General features: G+C 48.1%; 2 protein-coding genes across 3 annotated transcripts; both read right to left on the bottom strand.

Moving 5' to 3' along the window:
- Positions 1 to 248: 248 nt before the first annotated feature.
- On the bottom strand, positions 249 to 5,395 carry LOC142052165 (C-type lectin domain family 4 member E-like). Its single transcript, XM_075081968.1, is given in 7 exon segments — positions 249 to 408; positions 702 to 832; positions 1,049 to 1,200; positions 3,230 to 3,267; positions 3,269 to 3,320; positions 4,339 to 4,434; positions 5,359 to 5,395. Coding segments are annotated over 7 exon segments (666 nt in total).
- Positions 5,396 to 10,801: 5,406 nt separating this feature from the next.
- Positions 10,802 to 20,774, bottom strand: LOC142064834 (C-type lectin domain family 4 member E-like). Of its 2 annotated transcripts, XM_075110315.1 has the most exons (6): positions 20,004 to 20,774; positions 19,385 to 19,477; positions 13,226 to 13,318; positions 12,455 to 12,606; positions 12,111 to 12,232; positions 10,802 to 11,405 (listed from the first exon to the last, which is right to left on the bottom strand). In XM_075110315.1, exons 1-6 carry the CDS (start codon positions 20,038 to 20,040, stop codon positions 11,264 to 11,266), a joined length of 639 nt encoding a protein of 212 aa, XP_074966416.1. In that variant the 5' UTR covers positions 20,041 to 20,774; the 3' UTR covers positions 10,802 to 11,263. The 2 variants fall into 2 exon arrangements, with proteins under 2 accessions (XP_074966416.1, XP_074966405.1); XM_075110304.1 differs by lacking the exon at positions 20,004 to 20,774 and having other exon boundaries at positions 19,385 to 19,682.
- Positions 20,775 to 20,794: the final 20 nt, after the last annotated feature.

The raw sequence follows: 20,794 nt of genomic DNA, 5'->3' as shown, positions 1-20,794 counted from the left end.
AGTAGGTCCTTGATATCAGCCTGAGCGACTTCATCCAGCATTGATCTTTAGCTTGGAAAGAGATGCAGGGGCACAGGCTGGGAATTGAGGTCCTTTAGAGCTGCAATTCTGTGGCAGGCTTCCTCATCCTACACTGAAAGATAAAACATTTGTGTGGATTCAGACGAGCTTTTCATCAGCTCTTTCATGAGCTGCTGTTTCTCAAGGATACTCCTTCAGGTCCTTCATCCAAAGTGGAGTTTCCTTCCTCAGACAAATCTGACTGCCAGTTCACAAATTCGATAGCAACTTGTGAAGCAAATGATATTATTCCAGTTACTATAAGTGCTGGAATCTGTGTTTCCCTTGATGTGAATTGCAGCACATTTTTCTGCAAAGAGTAAATGGGGTTCCCCAGGTTTCCAGAACCTGTAAAAGAAAGTTCCTCTATTGGGAATGCACAGGGATGCATGACAGCAGGAGTGAAGTCACCTCAAACAGTTGTGGAAGAGAAAGGGGAAGATTACTGTAATGGAGATCAGGAGCTCTGGCAAAGCAAAGACTAGTAACACCTTTTTACTAGAAAACGAGTCAAGTTTTCTGACTTATAGTGCAGTTAGGGACAAAGACCCCTCGTCCCTAATCACACCTGCCTTACACAGTGTCACTTGGGCTGAGGGATGTGAACTGCAGGATCTTCCTCACTCCCCTGGGATACTCACGTGTCTGCCTTCCTATATGGAGTCCAATCCACCCACTGCCATTGCCCATTTTCGTAAGCAGTTAAGCCTATGTAGTATTTTGTTTCATAGGCATTAGTAAATACGCCTTTTGCCAAGTTGAATAGGAATTCCTGGAAAAAGCACAATGTCCATGAGGTGGCTGGACTGAGCAGAGGGAGGCGGCAGGAGCCCCTGTGGGGTGGGGCTGGTGGCAGAGGGGAGCCAGTGCTGAAGGGATGCAGAAACGACATCCCACCTCCCCTGCAGGAGCAAGGGAGCGCTGAGTCCCCTCCGGGGCCTGGCACTGTGTCTCTAGCTGCTGTGTCCCCTCTCAGCCCTGCACACACCTGCTCTGCTTCGCTGTTGATCACCACCAGGTGGGAGCCCATCCCAGTGCAGTTCTGCACACTCTCAGCCCAGGATATTTTATCATCTGACAGGTAATAGCACTTTTCTTGAAATTGTTTCCAGTCCTTTGGGCAGCACGTCCCGCTCTCCTCTGTGGGGTAAAAAATCCTGCTTTTGAACAAGATGTGCTGTCCTTCATCTTAGTGAGCTCAGTGTTGGGTCCCAGTGTTAGGGGAGGTATTTGAACCACACTTTTAACCTGCACAGAGGTAAACGCTCTCTTCCAGGTTGTGACAGGTTCCTGCCAAAAGACCCCTGCCTAAAGTGCCTTTCCATTTCTCTATCTGTTCTATCTGTCACTCTGTCACCTCTTTAGTGAGAGATACAGCTTCTGCCTTACCCTTCCTGAGAAAGTGAGATGGGAATTAGTTGGCTTATGCTCCCCTGGGAACAATTCCATCAGAGAGGTGTTGTCCAAGTGTTTAGCTCTCAGCTCATGCGGACTGACAGACATGTACAGTAAACTGCTCTGACAGCCTTGCTGCCACCACAGGCAGTTCCTTATGCTAGCCATGTTTTCCTAGAGATCTGTTTTATAGCCAGAAATCACATGACAGATTAAAAGACCACAGATATATTATCTTAAAACATGAGACTACATGCTTTGAGGCTATATATCTATATCTATGAGCTGTATATATTTTACTCTGAATATATCTCTGTATAGAATATATCAGGCCAAAAAGTTCATCCAATAAAGTCAACAAACAAATACACCTTTGTATGTGCTACCTTAGGTGCTTGCTCTGGATCTCAGACCTCACATGGACTCTATTCTTGCATTTCCCAGTCAGGAGCTATTCAGCAGGTTGCATGCGGTGACAATGCCCTGGTCAAGCCAATGCTCCAGCTCACCCACAGCAAGGAAGCACAGATAACCCTGTGCCCTTCAAGAGCTGTCTGCACAGCCCAGAATCTCACATCCCATTCTTGGCACCAAATGGATGGAGTAGAGTCCAGTGAGTGGAACAGCTAGCAAAACTTTTATTAACCTACCTCTGCTCTTATATATTGAGACCCACTCAAGGTGTACCATTATGTACCTTTGTAGAAAGAGAGACCATGGCACCAGAGAGCATCAGAAAATATGCAAAATCAAGTTCAAGCACTCTAAGGAACTTGAAGATCTCTGTCTCTGTGTTGCCCACCCTGACCTTTCACTGAACTGCTGGAGGATGGCCTGTAGCCATCATGTACTCTGCAAAACTTTTCCATCTATTCCTAATTCCACAATGAAAGCTAAAGTTTTTCCACATGAATAAGCAGTGCTGGACAATTTCTTCTGAATTCTTAAGAGTGTTCGTTGGGAGGGTCTGTCTGCTGTTGAGTGAACGTGCTTGTGCCTTGTGGAGCAAGGCAGGGGTTTTTTACAGGGAACAGCAAATTGAGCATGTGTAGAACACAGCTTGTCTGGCTTTATGGGTTCACCATAAGAATAGGTGGACCATGCCTATTTTATACCTGCCAACACCTTTTTAACGTGGACTGTAAAGGGAGTCTGAACAGCTAGCTCAGGTGTATGTGTTAGCCTCTGTGCAAACTGCAATCTGTTTCTGAATGCAGTGCAAAAGAGAGAACAGATTTCTGAACTGAGTTTGGGAATTTGCACTGCAGGAATTCTAGCACTTGCCATTGGCATCACTTAATGTGTGATTGCAGCCCAGCTCTCCAGCTACTCTAAACTGCATAACAACATCCTCCTACCCTGTCCCTTGCATTGACCGTGATGCTTGTGTGGACAGGCAGTGAGCCAGCACAGGGAGTAGAGCTGGACTGAACCAGCCCTTTACAAAAGCATGAAGCACTTTCAGCTAGATTAGTGAACTGGACTAGCAGTCAAGGGGTGTGTGAGGGCTAGTGAGAGGGGAAAAGTAGGAAGGGTAGTCAAAGGTAGGTCGGGAACAACCCACCCTCTTCCACTGGCCCAGAACATGTTTTCATAGCATCCTAAGTAAAATTGTGCAATACAACATTCTCTCTCCTCTACTTTCCAGCTTCCTTCCTTAAAAGAATCCAGCTCTGGATGACAACCACATTCCTGATCTCAAGGGCTGACTGCCACCAGAGTAAATTTTGGTGAGGTTCTTGGTGTTGCTTCTGAGGCTCTTAGCATCACTCACTTTTGCCTGCAGCTATGGTGGGGATGCAGCGCCACTCTAGCATTCTGGAGCAGTGTCTTGTACTGGCCATAGCTTCCTTGAAGGAAAACAACTGGGAAGAGAGAAAAGAGAAAGAAAGCACCACTGTCATCCTTTCCTCCTCCTCCATCTAGCTTAGAGCCCCCACAGAGACTCTGTTACGTTAACAAGCTCCAAAATCTGTATCAAACAAGCAGATGAGAAACAGCAGGCTGTTTCTCCCACTACCGGTCACTCCCTCCTTTGAACAGGCATTAATCAGATGAGCTTCTCTTACCTCTGCTGGCTGAGAGACTCATTTTCCCAGCTTAGACATCCTTCAAGGATGGGGTCAGGAAAGGGTCAAAGAAGTCATGGGATAAGCTTAATAAAGGTGGGATATTAATATACATTCCCTCTTAATCTTACTGGGTGTTGCAGCTTTAGAGCACCAATTTAACCCTTATCAAGAACGGGTAGGACTGTTGAGTGTCAAGGCCTCACCCAAGGTTGTTAAGAAGAGGCACAGAAGAGTCATCCCAGAGCAATATGATATTCCAGGACAGTACAAGCAAAGGATTTCCCTTTTGGTTGGCCCAGGTAGTGTGTGTGGTATGCGGCTGGAGCATTTTGGTGGATCCACCCCCACCCTGCTAAAGTATGGGCAGCCTGGTACCAGTATTTCCAAAGAGATCACACTGGCTCCTTGGCTGCAAAATTGTCACAGGGAGTTTTGAGAGGCCAGGTCAGGGGAACCAATATCCAAGAGTCAGCCTTCGGGGAACCTACTCAGATGCCCTCTGACACTAAAGAGACTTCTCAGCTCTTGGCGGGAGGGGAGAAACTGACTAGCTTCATCCAGGACTGGCTTTATTCAGGCAGGTGGGAAAGTGAGAAGAGCAGTACGAAGGCCCTGCCAGGGAATGAACCTTAGCTGTGGAAGGGACCCTACTCCCTAAGAGGGCAGAGGAGGGAGAGGGGCAGCAGAACAGGCTGTTCTGGCAAAGGGCATTTGTCAGCTGGCACAGAGACTAGGGTATTTTTTTTCCAGCTGAAAAAGGCAGTCAACTGCTCCCTTTGTCCCAGGGGAATTACGAGATTCTGGAACCCACCAAGGCAGACAGTTACAAAGGCAATTTTGACAGCAAGGACAGAAACAAGGAAGAACCAGGGGTTCAGCCAGGAGCAGCTTCTCTTGTCTGCTGGGGCTGAAAAACAAAAGGCAAGAGTGGGAATCCCCCAGCCCAGAGTCAGTGGCAGCATAACGCAGGTGGCTCTGTACCACAACAACATGCTGGTACCCTTGTTCCAAGGACTGGGGAGCCCCACATGTGCTGTAACCAGGTCCTGCTGTCATTAGCAGTGGCTCAGACCCACAGAGTAGGGCAACATGGGGCCTGCCCTGAAGCTGCTCTTTTATTTCACTTTTAATCACAAGCCCTGCCTGTACTTTTCCCAAACTACACTCCTCCTTTCTTTGTCCTGTGACACCTCCTTTCTCCTCAACACATCATCCTTGTGGCCCTCCATTACTCCTGTCTTTCACTGAATGCTCTTTCCATATGTCCCTCCTCCTCACCTCTCTTTCACCTTCTTTCTTTCAGCTACCTTTATTTTGGCTCTATCCCTCAAGACCTTTTATGCAGTAGTGTATAGTCACTCAAAGGAGTGACTGTCCAGCTCAGTGTTTGCAGAGGCAGACAAAAAGAACAGATTGTTTCCACAGGGGGAACGGGCACTTTGAAGCTCTTGGGAGAGCCCTCTCTTGGCTCTCCTTAGAGACACCAGAGATGGGAGAAGTAACTTGTACTTAGCTTGATGCAGATAGTTTTACCTGGATAACAATAGTAGGATAGCACTCTTCGGTCCCATAATTTACAGAAAAAACACGGAAGGGGATGGCAGACCATAGTCTGCCTGGACTTTCATTCCCCTTGTCTCTGGGAAAAAGGTCATTCTCCCAGCCCAGGCACTCCCCAGTTCCCTCAGCTGTTTCTTTGCTCTTGTCCTAAGCCCCTTCTCCTATTATGAAGCAAGTCACTATACCATGCCCACTATCTATTCCAGCCCTGTGTTTTCCCTGACCTTTTCCTTCTTCTACAGGAGGACAGAAAGGAAGGCTTTGTAGTTACCTGCAGTTCCAGCACTGACTCTTCCTCGGTGATTCATTATCTTTATCCCAGTATCACTCTTCACCAAGAGTCCACATTACCAATACTGGCCACGAATATAGACTTCCTCCTGCACAGAAGACTGCACTGGGGCAGCTCCCACACCAGTGAGGAGCCTTCACAGTCTCTAATTCAGTGTGCAGAAAAAGCCATATCCTGGGTATTCCCCACAGCACATGGAGATGGGGGAATTTTCATAATTTCTCTGCCAGGACATTTCACAAGATGCTTGTTGCAACACAGAAACTCACAGAGACAAATGAAAACAGATGAAAAGTAGTATCATCCCAGCTCAGGCAACCTCCTTTTGCACATATTCAAGCAGTTTCACAGGACATACTACTGGCCTTACCTCTTTGGTGTTTGTTCTTCCCTGGTGAGTGAGTATGTGTGTGAAAATGCCTAGGCTGTTGGTATTTGTTAGCAAAGGGCTAAACCCACTCAAAATGTCCTGCAAAACAAAGTCAAAAAATGGCAGGAAATCATAATTGTGAGTCAGTCTGGGCAAGTCCCCATGTGAAGACAGAGCCCAGTAACCCAGAGCACAACAAAGAACTTGCCAACAGTTTTTAACTAATTGCTTATGAGTGGAGGGATTGCATATGACCTGGAGCTGGAGCTCAGAAGGGATCACTAGACAGTGCCAGAATCCCTGTGCATTACAGATCGTGAAGTTTTACTTGGTCACAACTATGAAAGGTACAGCCATACGTGGTTGTTCTAGTACTGCACAAGGCAACTTGATTCAAAACCCTGCAGGATAAAGTGTCCCTAAGGATATCCCTAAGCATAAAGAATCCCTACTGGATCTCATTGTATTTTGAATGGACTGGAGTGTGTACACAGCCTTTGCTGTGTATCAGCTAGTTTCTACCTGTGAAGAGACATGCATGGATGCACTGAAGAAAGAATAGGATAACTAAATGCAACAGCACAAGCTTATTGGCTGAAGTCTCAAAAGACCAGGGCACAAAACTGGTTACAGATGAGGACAAGCCTAAATTGTGTGTAGAAAATATCCTCTAAGTATGTTTTTTTGTGCACAACAGGCTGCAGGCAGGGTCGAATCATCCAACAGCTCTGTTGCATTGGAAAGATGGTCCATACATATGCTTGCTGGTATTGTGGTAGAAGGTATGAGCTACTAGGAGGCACTAGCTACCAGACTGACAGTGCAGTGAGAGATTCTCAAGTGACATTTTAAAAGGTTCCATCATGCAGGAGAACAGAACTGAACTGAACCACAGATGCCCAAAAATGAGAATGCATTGTATTTGTTATTGCTTTAAAGTATACTTGCTTTTGCACATATAGGTGGGAAGCTGACTTCAGCTGATCAGTATGGAGAATGCAGAGGGTGCAAACCTGTCAGAAGGAAAATATACTCAGTTCATAGGGTTTAAATCTAATCAGGATGGATCTAAGCAGTTACAAATTTATTCATGACATGTAACTAACTGACAAACCATGACCTGTATATTCAGGCTCCGTATCATCAGTCCAACAGATAAAACACAATACCAGACACAAAATACTAATAAACACTTAAAAATTTCTAAACCTCCTTACGTAACTAATTCCCAAAAGCTCTAACCCCTACATACACACATGTTCACATGATTACTTGTGCAACCTCCCACTCCCTGCCACAGGAAGTGCAGGCTGCAAGAACACATCCCCTTTTCTTGGAGCGGGTGTTCCCTTATTGTCACACACTTCCTGCTGAAGATGTAGGGGTCATGAGTATCCATGACACTTCTTACAGTCTGTTAACCCACAAACCAGTGAGAAAGCACGTGGTCACATATGGACACTGAAGTTGTGGGTCTGTACATGTTGCACTCCTTTCTGCCAGGAATGGAGGCTACCCATGGCATCCAACAGGGAGGATGCTCTGTTACCAACAGAGGTTGCAAAGTTGCAGGGCAACTGTCAAACCAAATTTCAACTGCCACTTCCTTCCCACTTCTCTCTCTTCTCTCTGTTAAAAATGTTCTTGCTTATCTAAACTTTTTTTTCAGACTGATTCTTCTCTGTCTCGAAAGCCTTTCATTAATTCCCTGGTACTGTTAAGTCAGTTGCTGGTGATGTGCTTTAACAATAGAAGGTTTGGGGGAAATGCCCTCTCAGATAGTTTCAGGTATTCAATTCACACAGCTGTTTGTTTGTGTTCCTGTTTTATGATTTGTTGCTGTCCAGGTCATTTGACGAAGATGAAGGTCTGTGCAAGCACCTTCATAGGAAAGCACTTTGGTGTCTGAACATGGTCCAAAGCAGAGAGACAGCAAACGACTTTTCAGCATCACAAACCAGGACACTGTTCCCAGCAAATCAACAGCTGACCTCACAACACTCAGGTGACTAACAGCTCTGTCCCATTCCTGGATAAAGAGTCTCAAAGTGGTAATGGTAACCAAACTCTGCACTGACCTGCACAGAAACTCCCTAGTAGTCCTGGTGCCAGGCAGCTGGGACCATTGATGGGAGATGTTACCTCCTGAGTGGAAGGCTCTGGAAAAATTGCAAATATCTTATATTTCCAAAATGGCAGGAACTTTTTTTTTCCTGCTCCATAAACACTAGCATCATGCTTAGGAAGATCATGTATCAGTGACCTCAGTCTCCCTGTATGTCTTTCCACAGTTCTGTAAGTAAAGATTTTCAGCTGTTTTCTACCTGTTCCAGTCATTAAGAGCTTCATAAGTGACCCTTGGTTATTTCATTTCACAAATGTACACGTGACACAAATATGTGTCAGATCAGTGTGCTGAGACAACAGGGTGGCACCTGGCAATGCAGACTTGCCAGGGACTCCTCCCCTGAACCGCTAAAGACAGTGGTACATGGTTATAACAAGTGCACTCCTAGAGCAGGCACTGGAGAACATTGAATCTATTTTCACAGACCGTTGCAGTACAGACAAGAGTCAACAAGCACGGCACGGATACAGAAAAGATAAATGGGACATGAACTAAGGAAAATATTGCAGTTACAGGGTGTCTTGCAGGACTCAACGTTGCAGGAGAAGACATAGAATGCAACTTCCCTCAGAGATACTCAGGATCTGAGAAGCTGAAAGCCAGGAGCTGGAATATAAAACTTCATCAGCTTTTCTGCAAAATTATACCATACAATAAATCAGTTGCAGCTTCTGTTTAAGAGGTGGAAACACAGGGAACCACACATTGGGAGTACTGAAGGTGCCTGGATTTAGAAGCAACTAGCTACCTGCAGCAGGATGGAGAATAGAAGAGAGAGTTCCAAACACCAACAAAGGACAGCAAGTGTGCTCACATTCAGAAATTAACTTGCTGAATCTAGTTAACTTATTCTCAGAGGTTAATGGCAGTTTCTCCATCAACTTGAATCCCCTGGGGAGTCCAGGTTTCCAGTTTTCTTCAATTCAGAATGATTTGAAAGGAAAGACTTATATGCAACAGTCAAATAAAGGCAAGAAGTCTAGAAGGGATAACTGACAGTGAAAGGCAGAAAATACAGAGGAAGTGCTACCTGGGACAATACAGGAAAAGAGACTTAATCCCACAGGAAGTTCTTTCCAATGTGCCTGTCTGCTTTGCACTTTCAAGGACTGAAGATCAGCTCCACAGTCCTGAGCCTCAGCAGTATGTATGAGAGTGCAACCTACAGAGGCAGCGAGCAGGCTTAGCAGTTTGTGTAGCAGTTTACAAGCTTTGTTTCCAGCAGCAAAGTACAAGCAATCCAGGAGGTTTCTGGAATGCCTTGATGATAACTTCCCGACACAGGTTATGGAGGGCCTGATGAGGAGATATGCTTTGCTGGATCTCACACTTACAAATGAGGAAGAACTGCTTTGGGATGTAAAGGTTGGGGGCAGGCTTGGCTGTGGTGACTATGAGATGTTGGTGTTCAGGAACCTGTGAGGAGGGAGCAGAGCAAAACCTGGGATCACAACCAAAAACTTCAGGAGGGCAGACACTGGCTGATTTGAGGATCTGTTTGGAAGACTCTGATGCAAAGACTCCCAGTTACCTCACTTCCTTCTGTATTGGTCACTGTGGGACCCCAACCCTATGCTGGTGTCCTTGCTTTCATTCCAGGACATCTGCTCAATCAACATGTAGTAGCAGCATTTTTTTAAAGCATCTCCAGCCTATCATGCGGTGCATCCAACCTTGCACTTAGTAATGATAGCAGGCTACAGAGTGAAAGCTACCAAGAGGACAGAGAGGGATTATGGTCTGTTGTCTGGAGAGTCACCAAAGTAATGAGGACAATGCTGTATTGTTCTCTGTAGGTTGTTACCCAGGCAGCTGACCATGCCACTAACCATGTGTCCAAATAAGCTACAGGAGGCGGCCAATCTCATGGCAAAGCCAGTATCTCTGCCAGCCTGCAGTAATTGAGGAAAGTTTCCTATGCTGTGAAAAGGCAAATGGAGCATCTTTTGGAGGATCCTTCATATGAGAGGCTAAGAGAATTAGAACTGCTTAGCCTGGATAAGAGAACATTGGTGCTCACCAACTGCCTGGCCATATCACTTCCACTCACATATTCCCACCCTGCAGAGGGAAGATGCAGGCTCCAGCATTCACACCTATTCAAAAAAATACTCTGTCTTCTTGCCAGGTCACTCAGCTGGTCTCTCAGTTTTACTCAGGATGTTACCTCCATCAGACAGTTGATGCTGCAGCTTCAGAAATTTGAAGACAATGGCTCTCATTCATGTAGAAGATTGTGCCAGCACTGGTGTACTTCTGCCTTCCACTGGACTGAAATGCGTATTTGTATTTGCATCAGTGCTTTCTGTCTATGGTGACCTGTGTGGCTGCTATTATGTACATATTCTTTTCCTCCTATATGTATTTGCAGGTGTACATATTGTACATACACGTTCAGTCTCACTACCGGCTGGAGTCGGGGATATGGAGCTGCAGAAGCCTTGGCTCTGCTGGGCTGGATTCAACAGCTCCTGCCACCACACACTGCCATTTAAACAACTAATCCCATTAATTGGCTGAGGAAGCCAAATCTCCTGGTCACCTTGTCTACAGTACAAATTCTCTCCTCTCTTTGGGAGGGAGAGAAAAAATTCTCAACATACTTTGTCAGCCGTGTGCAGGTCAGACTCCTGACACAAGTTCCTGTTACTCTTCTGGGCAAGACTTTCAGCAACGGAAACAAATACTTGTAATATCCCTAGAGCTGCTTTCTTGTGCCCAGTCCCCTTCAGAGCTTTAGCTCTGTGCAATGGACTGCGTAGCCAGGTTGTCTCTGAGGGGTTTACTCTCGCTGGGTGGATGCAACTTCTGCTGCAGTAGCTGCGTAAGCTGCTATCCTGGCACAGCAACATGTTTTGATCCTGCTTATACAAAACACCTGCAGCTTAGAGAGGGAGAGAAACACACACACATAGAGCACAGAGCCTTTTTCATTGGTCTAATACCGTATTTTTTCTTATACAGGCAATCAGTATCTGTTCAGCAAAACCAATGCAAGAATAAGATATTCTCTGAGTGCCCCAAGAAAAAGCAGAAGCCTCTGCTCAAGCAGAGAAAGGAAATAGCAGCTCTGAACATCTGTCTTCCATTCCTGTGTCTTCTTTCTGGAGAACTCAACCTCTTTTCAGCCACCGGCTGCCAGACCCACTCAGAGGGAAGAGGACACAAGAGCCCAAGACCTGCTTTCATGATGCTGTGTCTTCATGTGTTCCATGAGCTGATAATGTGCACTGGGAGTGCTCTACACAGGGTAATACCACTTCCACTCACATTGTCCCACCAAGCAGAGTAAAGGTCCAGGATCCAGGGCCCACCATCCCTCCCAACACAGTCCTGAGCTGTTCCCAGCTCATCCCCCAGTTTTACTCAGGATGAAGGTTGCTCTGTCACACAGTTACTGCTGCAGCTTCACAAATGCGATAATGCTCCTCACATCGGACATCGTTCCAGTTACGCGTTACTGAACTCGTATGGATTGCAGCGCACTTCTCAGCAGCCACATTACTTGGTTCCCCACTCCGCCAGAACCTGAGATAGAGACAGACTGTTACTCCCAGCGTACCCCATAGACCAAAGCTGGAAAAGGCCACAGGACGATGCAATGCTTGGCAAGGAGAGAGAAAACTTCCAGGTGTTGATTCACGGACAGAAGCAGTACCCTACCTCCCGCTCTGCTATCCCACTGGCACCAGTCTCATGGGGAAACCTACCTTCTTCCTCCAGCCAGTCAGTCCTGGTGGGGGCAGTTGCTCACCACCACTCACCCCATGCATTTCACACCCAGCAGAGGCATGTGCCTGCCTCCAGTGCAAGTTTGTCCTCCAGAAGCAGACGCAGCAAGGACAGCCCTGGTGCCCTGTCTCTCCCACAGCATCACAGCACTGGCCATGCCCATGCATATACGTGCACATGTGCATGGTGGGGGCAGTATGGAGGTCAGGCAAGGCTGGTCATCCTACCCAGCCAGGGTTCTTCCTGCTGGCCAGATGCAGCTTCTTCTGTGCCTGCAGCATTGATGGCCACATCACAGGTAGTTAACTAACAACCACTAACCAGCATGGATGGGGCTGTGTGAACCTGGTGTCCTACACAGCCCTCTCCTGCTCCATCATTGTCCTCTCACAGGGACGTGTCCCACCTCCCTCTCATGCACCAACAGACACCCTCACATCTCTCCTACTCTCTCGCACTACCAGGAGCTGCACCGAACACTCTCCATCCAGGGGTACTCACGCTGCCGCCGCATTATATGGAGTCTGGTCCACCCACTGCCACTGGCCTACCACCTGTGCATTCAGACCGATGTAGTAATTCCGTGCTAGTGGATATTGTCGTAGCTCGTTAGTGAGGAAAACCTGGAAATCAGGGAGAGTACAATGTCCATGAGGTGCCGGACTGAGCAGAGGCAGGCGGCAGGAGTCCCTGTGGGGTGGGGCTGGTGGCAGAGGGGAGCCAGTGCTGAAGGGATGCAGAAACGACATCCCACCTCCCCTGCAGGAGCAAGGGAGCGCTGAGTCCCCTCCGGGGCCTGGCACTGTGTCTCTAGCTGCTGTGTCCCCTCTCAGCCCTGCACACACCTGCTCTGCTTCGCTGTTGATCACCACCAGGTGGGAGCCCATCCCAGTGCAGTTCTGCACACTCTCAGCACAAGACATCTCATCATCCGCAAGGTAGTAACACATTTCTTGAAATTGTTTCCAGCCCTTCGGGCAGCACGTCCAGCCTTGCCCTGTGCAGGAGAGATCACAGGGGTGAATGCTAATAACAAGAGAGATGGTGACTGCAAGGGTCCCAGTTCTCCAGGAACAATGCTCGTGTTCTCCTGAGGTCACTTTTCCTGACAGAAAGGGCTTGAAAAAATAAGGATACTACAGATAGTTCCTCCAATTGCTTTGGGGTCTGACCAGTGAGCTTTGTGCACACAAACCCAGGGTAATCCTTGTAACATGATCTCAGGTCTTGACAAAGTTATTTTGCTGATCTGGTTTGACTTCTCCTTGTACAGTCTCCTTCAGGGCTTTAGCCCCAGGGAACAAGGAATCTGGCTTCTTTCCCTTGACTAGAGCGGCACTTTTATTGTTGCTCCATTGTTAACCTTCCCTGTGCAGCTCTATTGCTGTCCTTTTTGTTTTGTCAGTGTTCACAGCCACCCTGCCCTTCAGGACATCACTGGCATGGCCCTCTCCTCCCCCATAGCTGTTAGCAGGAAACCCTTTTCATCCCCACCTCTCTCCCCTGCAGTCTGCCTCTCCGGAGTCTGCTCCCGCTCCTGCTTGCTGTCATAGCAGACCCCAGCATTCATTGTCCCCATCCCAAAGACCTCCTGCACCCCTGCCAGCACTACTGACCTTTCCCTTGTGGCACTGCAGAGACGCACCACCACTCCATGAATTTCTGCTGCAGGGCTGTGGGCTGGTCGCTGCTATGGGAGAAGGATGCGACTGGAAAGGGAGAGGAGAGGCAGCAGGATTACCCCTTCCTCCCAGCTCCTCACACACCATCTCTGGGCTTCTCTCTCTTTTCCCCATTTCCCCACCAAGCACTGTCTCAGCATCACCTCTCCTCAGGCCGTCTCTTTCCATTTCACAAGTGGCAACTGCCACCCTCTCAGCAAAGGGAACAGGCATTTCTGCTCCCACCATCTCACAGCTGCCCGCAAGGACTCCTTTGCCCAATGACTGACAAGATCTAGCCAGGGTGACCTGGCCAACAAACCTAGAGAAGCCCAAGACCCACCCAAGCAGTGCCTGGTGGCCATTTCTGGCCTGTGGTTTGCCAACAGACCCTGTCCCAGCACCTAGCAGCTGACATCAGGCCCCCTTGGGGGCTGTGCAGCTGAAGGTGTGGGGTTGGTGGATCCCTGGTCCAAGGCCCTGAGAAAACTGGCCCAAACAAGTGCCATGGCTGCCTTCCCAGGCAGGAAGAGACAATCTTCCATGTCAGAGAGCAGAAGTACCACTGGAAGGACCTCACACCGAGGACATGCCGGGCAGGGTGGGATGGATTCCACCCAGCCACAGGCATTTACTATGTAGATACCTACAGCCAAGCTGCCCGTCTAAATCTCTTTACAATCAGTGAATAAAAAGGAGCACTTTGGTGACACGGTTCCTCTCTTCCTAAGATAGACATCAACAGTAACTTGGATGAGTAACACATAAGAAGGGTCTACCTCGGCAGCAGCCAAGACACTCCAGGTGAAGGTAATCACATACAGCTAGAGCTGCTGAAACCAGGCTGCAAGGTAAACTCCTAACCAGTTTATGGGGAACAATACAGTGTTGGTGACAGGTGTCAGCAGGCCACATCCACAACCTGAAGGACTGCAGAGTTATCACTAACTCAAAGACTCTGGGGATCTTGATTGCAAGCTGATCAGGGTGTGCTACAGATGTCTATTTTTATCAACCGTTTCACACGGAAATACTGTTACTAGTGAGGAGGGCGCAGTAATCATAGCGGCCTCTGTGACTGATGAATGAATTCCTATAACAGGAGCAGGCTCAGAGGAGATGGACAAGGGCGATGCGTGGCTGACCACACCTGTGCAAAGAAAGGTGGCCTCGTCTCAACACAAAGGGGACCAGATGGTGGCCTTTGTTCTAGTTCAGGCGAGTGAACCAACCAGTGCTATCAGGTGAGTGAATTCACCAGCTGTGTAACCGTTCATCCCTCTAAAGAGCAAAAAGAAGGCAGTGTCTTCCTAAGATAGCCAGACCAGCATGGGGCAAGGGTATTCGTGCCTCAGTTCAAAAGCATATAGAAAACTGAATGACCAACAAGACCATGTCTGAAGAAAACAATGAGCTGGCTTTAGCCCATATAGTCCTTCTTGGTGAATGGGGACACCCAGTGTCTTGATGTTGACCATGTTGCAGAGACTGGCAACGAGAATCACATTTGTATTGTGATTCAACTGTGCATTGCTACCCTCAGCCCAGGACACCTCATTGTCCAACAGACAATAGCAGCTTTTTTGAAAGAATCTCCAACCCTTCATGCAGCACATCTGCCTCGCTCTGTGCAGGGAGAGACTACAGAGATGAACGCTAATAATGAGAGATATAGTGACTGCAAGGATCCCTGTTCTCTGGCAACAATGCTGAACTGTTCTTCCCAGTTTACTGTGCAGGGCAGTGATCCCATACAGTTTGGCTTCTGACCCAGCAAAGACAGAAAAGTTAGATGTTACTGGAGATCATGCTCAGTAACTCCCATGCACTCTTTCAGGGGATGGTGACCTGTTCTAGTCATCATCTTGATGTCCATCATTAAACAAACCCTAAATTGTTCTCCTGAAGTAGTCTCAACCGTTCACCCAGAACAAGCCTGTGGTAGTCCATTTGGCCCCAGCCATGAGGACTGTTTCCTCACCAGCAACCTGAAAAACTCTTCTTTCATACCTTATTGCTAACACCCTGTGCTCCTCTTCCCAAGATGTTCATACCTACGCCACCCTGACAGGAGTCCATGACTCCACCTCTGTCTTCTTAGTCACTGCATAAAGGTTCCAGTCTTCCTCTCCTCTCCTCAGGAGTCCCACCCAGCCCTGTCCATCTGCTTGACCTTTAACCAGACCTTGAAGGGCCCTTTCTCCCAACACCAGACTCGCATTTTTGCTCATTCCCATCTCCCAGGCAGACGCTCGGAGCTGTGATGGAGGGGGACAGCTGCAAAGGGAGAGGAAGCATTAGAGAGATCATAGAATCATAGAATGTCCTGAGTTTGAAGGGACCCACAAGGATCATCAAGTCTAACTCATGTCCATGTACAGGACAACCCCAAATTCACATCATATCTCTGAGAGTGTTGTCCCAGTGCTTCTTGAATATCGTCAGGCTTGGCACCGTGACTGCCTCCCTGGGGAGTCTGTTCCAGTGCTCCACCACCCTCTGGGTGAAAATCTTTTCCTAATATCCAACCTAAACCTCCCCTGGTGCATCAGAAGAAAAGGAGGGGAGTTGTTGTAGGTGATTCCCTTCTGAGGAGGACAGAGGGCCCAATATCGACCAGACCCATTCCACAGGAAAGTCTGCTGCCTCCCTGGGGCTCCAGTCAGAGATGTTACTAGGAAACTCCCTGGTCTGGTATGGCCCTCTGATTACTTCCCACTACTAGTTGTGCAGGTGGGCAGTGATGAGGTCGTGAAGAGAAGCCCAAGAGCAATTAAAAGGGACTTCAGGGCACTGGGGCAACTGGTTGAAGGATAGGGAGCACAGGTAGTGTTTTCCTCAATCCCTTCAGTGGCAGTGAAGAACAATACTGAAAGGAAGAGGAAGTCTTGGGCTTATGGTTGGACTTGATGATCCTAGAGGTCTTTTCCAACTTTAATGATTCTATGCTCTTCCTACCACTCCCTCAGGTCCTATAATTGGTCACCAGAGAGAAGAGATCAGCACCTGTCCCTCCTCCTCCCCTTGTGAAGAAGCTGTAGACTGCGATGAAGTCTCCCCTCAGTCTCCTCTTCTCTAGGCTGAACAAAACAAGTGACTTTAGCTGCTCCTCGCACAGTTTCTCCTCTAAACCCTTCACCAACTTCGTGGCCCTCCTCTGGACACTCTCTAGTAGCTTTATATCCTTAGCATACTGTGGCACCCAAAACTGCACCCAGCACTCAACGTGAGACCGCACCAGTGCAGAGTAAAGCAGGACAATCACCTCCCTCAACCGGCTGCAATGCAGTGCTTGATGCACCCCAGGACATGGTCGGTCCTCTTGGCTGCCAGGGCACACTGTTGGCTCATGTTCAACTTGCCATTGACCAGAACCCCCAGGTCCCTCTCTGCAGAGCTGCTCTCCAGCCTCTCGTTTCCCAGTCTGTATGTACAACCAGGGTTGCCGTGCCCCAGGTGCAAAATCCAGCACTTGCCCTTGTTAAACTTCATACAGTGGGTGATTGCCCAGCTCTCCAGATCTCTCTGCAGGGCCTCTCTGGCCTCGAAAGTGTCAACAGCTCCTCCCAATTTAGTATCATCAGCAAACTTAATTAGTATTCCTTCCAGTCCTGCATCCAAGTCACTTACAAAAAGATTAAAGAGTACTGGCTCCAGGATGGATCCCTGTGGAACCCCACTAGTGACTGGCCGCCAGCCCAATGTAACCTGATTTACTATAACCCTTTGAGCCTGACCCATCAGCCAATTGCTCACCCACTGCATTATGTGTTTATCCAGCTGTGTGCTGGACATTTTGTCCAGGAGGATACTGTGAGAGACAGTATCAAAAGCCTTACTGAAACCCAAGAAATGGTGGTTTAGGTTGGAAGGGATCTCTGGAGGTCATCTTGTCCAACCCCTTGCTCAAGCAGGGCTACCTACGGCCAGTTTCCCAGGATCACGTCCAGATGGCTTTTGAGCATTTCCAAGGATAGAGATGGGACCACCTCTCTGGGCAACCTGTACAAGAGCTCAGTCACCCTCACAGTAAAAAGGTGTTTCCTGATGTTCAGGGGGACCCTCTTGTGTTTCAGTTTGTGCCCATTGCCTCTGGTCCTGGTCACTGGGCACCTCTGAGAGGAACCTAGCTCCATCTTCTTTGCACTGTCCCTTCAGTTATTTACACACATTGATAAGATCCCCCTGAGCCTTCTCTAGGCTAAACAGTCCCAGCTCTCTCAGCCTCTCCTCATAGAAGAGATGTTCCAGTGCCTTCATCATGTTCATGGCCCTTTATCAGACTGTCTCTATGATAGGACCTGAGGGAATGGCAGGAAGATGTGCCAGGGGAGGTTTAGGTTGGATATTAGGAAAAGATTCTTCACCCAGAGGGTGGTGGAGCATGGGAACAGGCTCCCCAGGGAGGTAGTCATGCACCAAGCCTGACCACATTCAAGAAGCATTGGGACAACACCCTCAGACACATGGTGTGAATTTTGAGGTTGTTCTATGCAGGGACAGGAGTTGGACTTGATGATCCTTGCAGGTCCTTTTCAACTCAGGACGTTCTACAATTCTATGTCCATGTCACCCTTATACTGAGGAGCCCACCACTGGACCAGCACTCCAGGTGCGGCTTCACCAGTGCTGATCAGAGGGGAAGAATCAGTTCTCTTGACCTGCTGGAAACACTCCTCTAATGCAGCCCTGGATACCATTAGCCACCTTTGCAGCAAGGGCACATTGTTGGCTCATGTTCAATTTGCTGGCCACTAGGATCCCAGGTTCTTTTCTGCCAAGCTGCTCGCCAGCTGGGTGGAGAAAGGTCACAGACCACAAGTAAGGGCAAGGACTGTGGAAGCAGGGGGAATCAGACACCTAAATTGCAAGTTGCCTGCATTGTAACTGCTCCTTTCTGCCTGCTAGTTAAGTCCTGACAGGTTATGGCTGTTCTAGGGTTATCCATGATGTCAATGCACAGGATTTTGAGCATGTGGAGATTAAGCAGCACAGTACAGCAAGGGGGAGTAATGAGGCACTACGAAACGAAGCCAGGGTGAATGGTACTAACTAATGCTCTGGGGCCTGCTGGTAGGATGCAACTTTAAAATATTGCCATGTAGCAGCTCAGGATAGGACTCACATCTGGGATGTCTTGTGCATTCAGCAACCAGTAAAGCATCAGTGATATTTTTACTGGAAGGAATGCTCTGCATTGAAAATGGAGTAAAGCAAAATTGCAAAGTCTGTGTAGCCCAGAAATCACAGGTTTGCACTAATGATTAGGGGACCATTTTGATTTGGAGTTTTATTCTCAGTCTTTCTCCCATGATGAGGACAGGAAACATATTCTTTCATAAATGACAGCTTAGCTTTCTGCTTACAAGTGTCAGTCACTGAGAAAAATCCCAAGCAGGAGTCTCGTGGAAAGACTGCAAGCAGCCAGTCAGCTCACATCCCAAGCATAACTACCTACATGTGAAAAGGCAACAATGTGGCTCTTAACAGCTTATGCAAGTCAGGGCAAGGGTGGCTTGGACCAGTCCTGGGAAGGACAGTCCAGGGAGCTCCAGGGACCATGCTGTTCCCATGACCAGTGCCAAGTCAGCTGGCATGAGACAGAGTCAGTAGGCACTCCAACTCCTCAGGCCACACAAAGGAGTAATGGAGCAGTTGTGCAGCAAAGATTCTTCCTCACCTAGAGACTAGGGTCAGGGGCCCCCTGGAAGGCCATAGCTCACATTAGGTTAAGAAGGCTTCTTCCCATCTCACACAAGGGATGATGTGGGGTAGGAATTCTTCCCATCCTAATAAGGACCAGCTTACACCCTCATGCACAAGGGTGTATTACTGCTCCTTAAGTTCCTCAGCCCAGCAACTATCACACAGAAACATCATCAGACTGTGAGGATCTCTGCAGCTGAGAGGCACACTGGCCACCACACTAACCAGGAGTGTCTGTACAGCTGTGAACTGTTTAAGCAAGAAATAGTCGAATCAACTGTTACATGGTCAAGACAGTTTCCAAAAGGGCAACTGAAGCTTCTCTAATCACATTTCCTTCTCCTACTTCTCCCCTCTCCCCCCAGTCCCTTCCACCTCCAGGCAAAATAAATAAAATCAAGAACCCACCAAGGCAGATGGATATGAGGCTTGCTTTGAGGACAACGGCAAAAGTGAGCAGGACCCAAGAGCTAAGCAGTGGACACCTCTTCTCTGCTGGGGCTGAAAAATAAAGGCAAGAGCAGGAGTCACACACTGCCCCAAGACAAGGACAGGATTGACCAGGAAACTCAGCAGCCCTCACTGGAAGCTCGCCTCCTGCAATGCAGTGTCCAGAGAGAACAGACCCTTTTGTAATATGCGGGCACTGAAGGGGACAGCAAGCCATAGTGTCTTTGCTTTGCTGGAGCTCCTCTCCTTCTCCCTTTCCCCTGAGCACTTGCCCAACCCTCAACCCCAGCTCCCTTCTCTCCCCTCTCTAGCTATTGCTCCCCTCTCCCATGCTTTTCTTTCCCATGACAGTCACAGTCCACACTGGTTGCAGAGGGAGGGTCCCTTGCACTCATGATAAGCACCGGCACTGGTTCCAATTAGGTGGTATGTGGGGCTTAGACACTGCTCACCTTCCCATTGCTTAGAAGCTGAAGAGAGTGGGCACCTGTCCAGTCTCCCACCACCAGTTCACAGAGCCTCATCCATCCTTGTTGCCACCCTGCCTAGACACAATAGAGGCAATCCCCACCATCACCTGCAGTCCCTTGACTGGGGCTCCCTCCAGGAGTCATCGTCTTTGATCAACAGTTGCTTTTCTCTCTGCAGAGTCCCAGGAACACAGGGTGTTGCCAGTACACAGCTCTCATATTTCAGAGACAACTACACAGAGCTGGTTGTCCCTTAGTATGGAAGTTCAATGACTTCTGATGCTATGTGGTGACAGAGGCTTAGATAACAAAAAGAACAAGCACCCTCTAGTGTAGGGACACACATAATCACTTCACATTTTGTGCCATTTCTCAGGAGATGGTCATTGTAAAGCAAGCACTGAAAGCCCTGAACTTCATGCAGCAGCATTCTCACAGAAAGAGAGAGCTTGGACAGCAGAACTCTGCATCAGCCCTGTCATACACTGCTTGTGCACATCCAGCTAGTTTTACCATCTGCAGTCTTAACCTTGCCTCTGTTGGTTTGCTTCCTGGAAAAGGAATGGCTAATAAAGGAACAGCCCCATTCTTGACTTTTGGAGCTCCAGTAACCATTTGTGCAAACCAGTGATTTCTGGGCCACAGGCACTTTTTTCATTAATACAAGAGCTAGTGGTGAGAGCCAGCTGTGCAGCAGTATCACCTCTGCCCACCTCTTCCCACCAGGAAGGCCTGAAAAGAAAAACAGAAAGAAACAGAAAGGTATCTGGCTGACATATTACAGAACTGGAATTTTCCTGCCACTCATCCACTTGTTCAAAAATATAATCCATTTTTTCTCAGTAATATAATAAAATGTCTTCAGACACCACTGAGCAGAGTTGCTCAGTGCAAAGCT

This window comes from Phalacrocorax aristotelis, chromosome 1 (genome assembly GCF_949628215.1).
Source record: "Phalacrocorax aristotelis chromosome 1, bGulAri2.1, whole genome shotgun sequence".
Taxonomy (NCBI): Eukaryota; Metazoa; Chordata; class Aves; order Suliformes; family Phalacrocoracidae; genus Phalacrocorax; species Phalacrocorax aristotelis.
The sequence above is the reverse complement of the archived record's forward strand: the minus strand, read 5'-3'. Positions and strand labels throughout refer to the sequence as shown.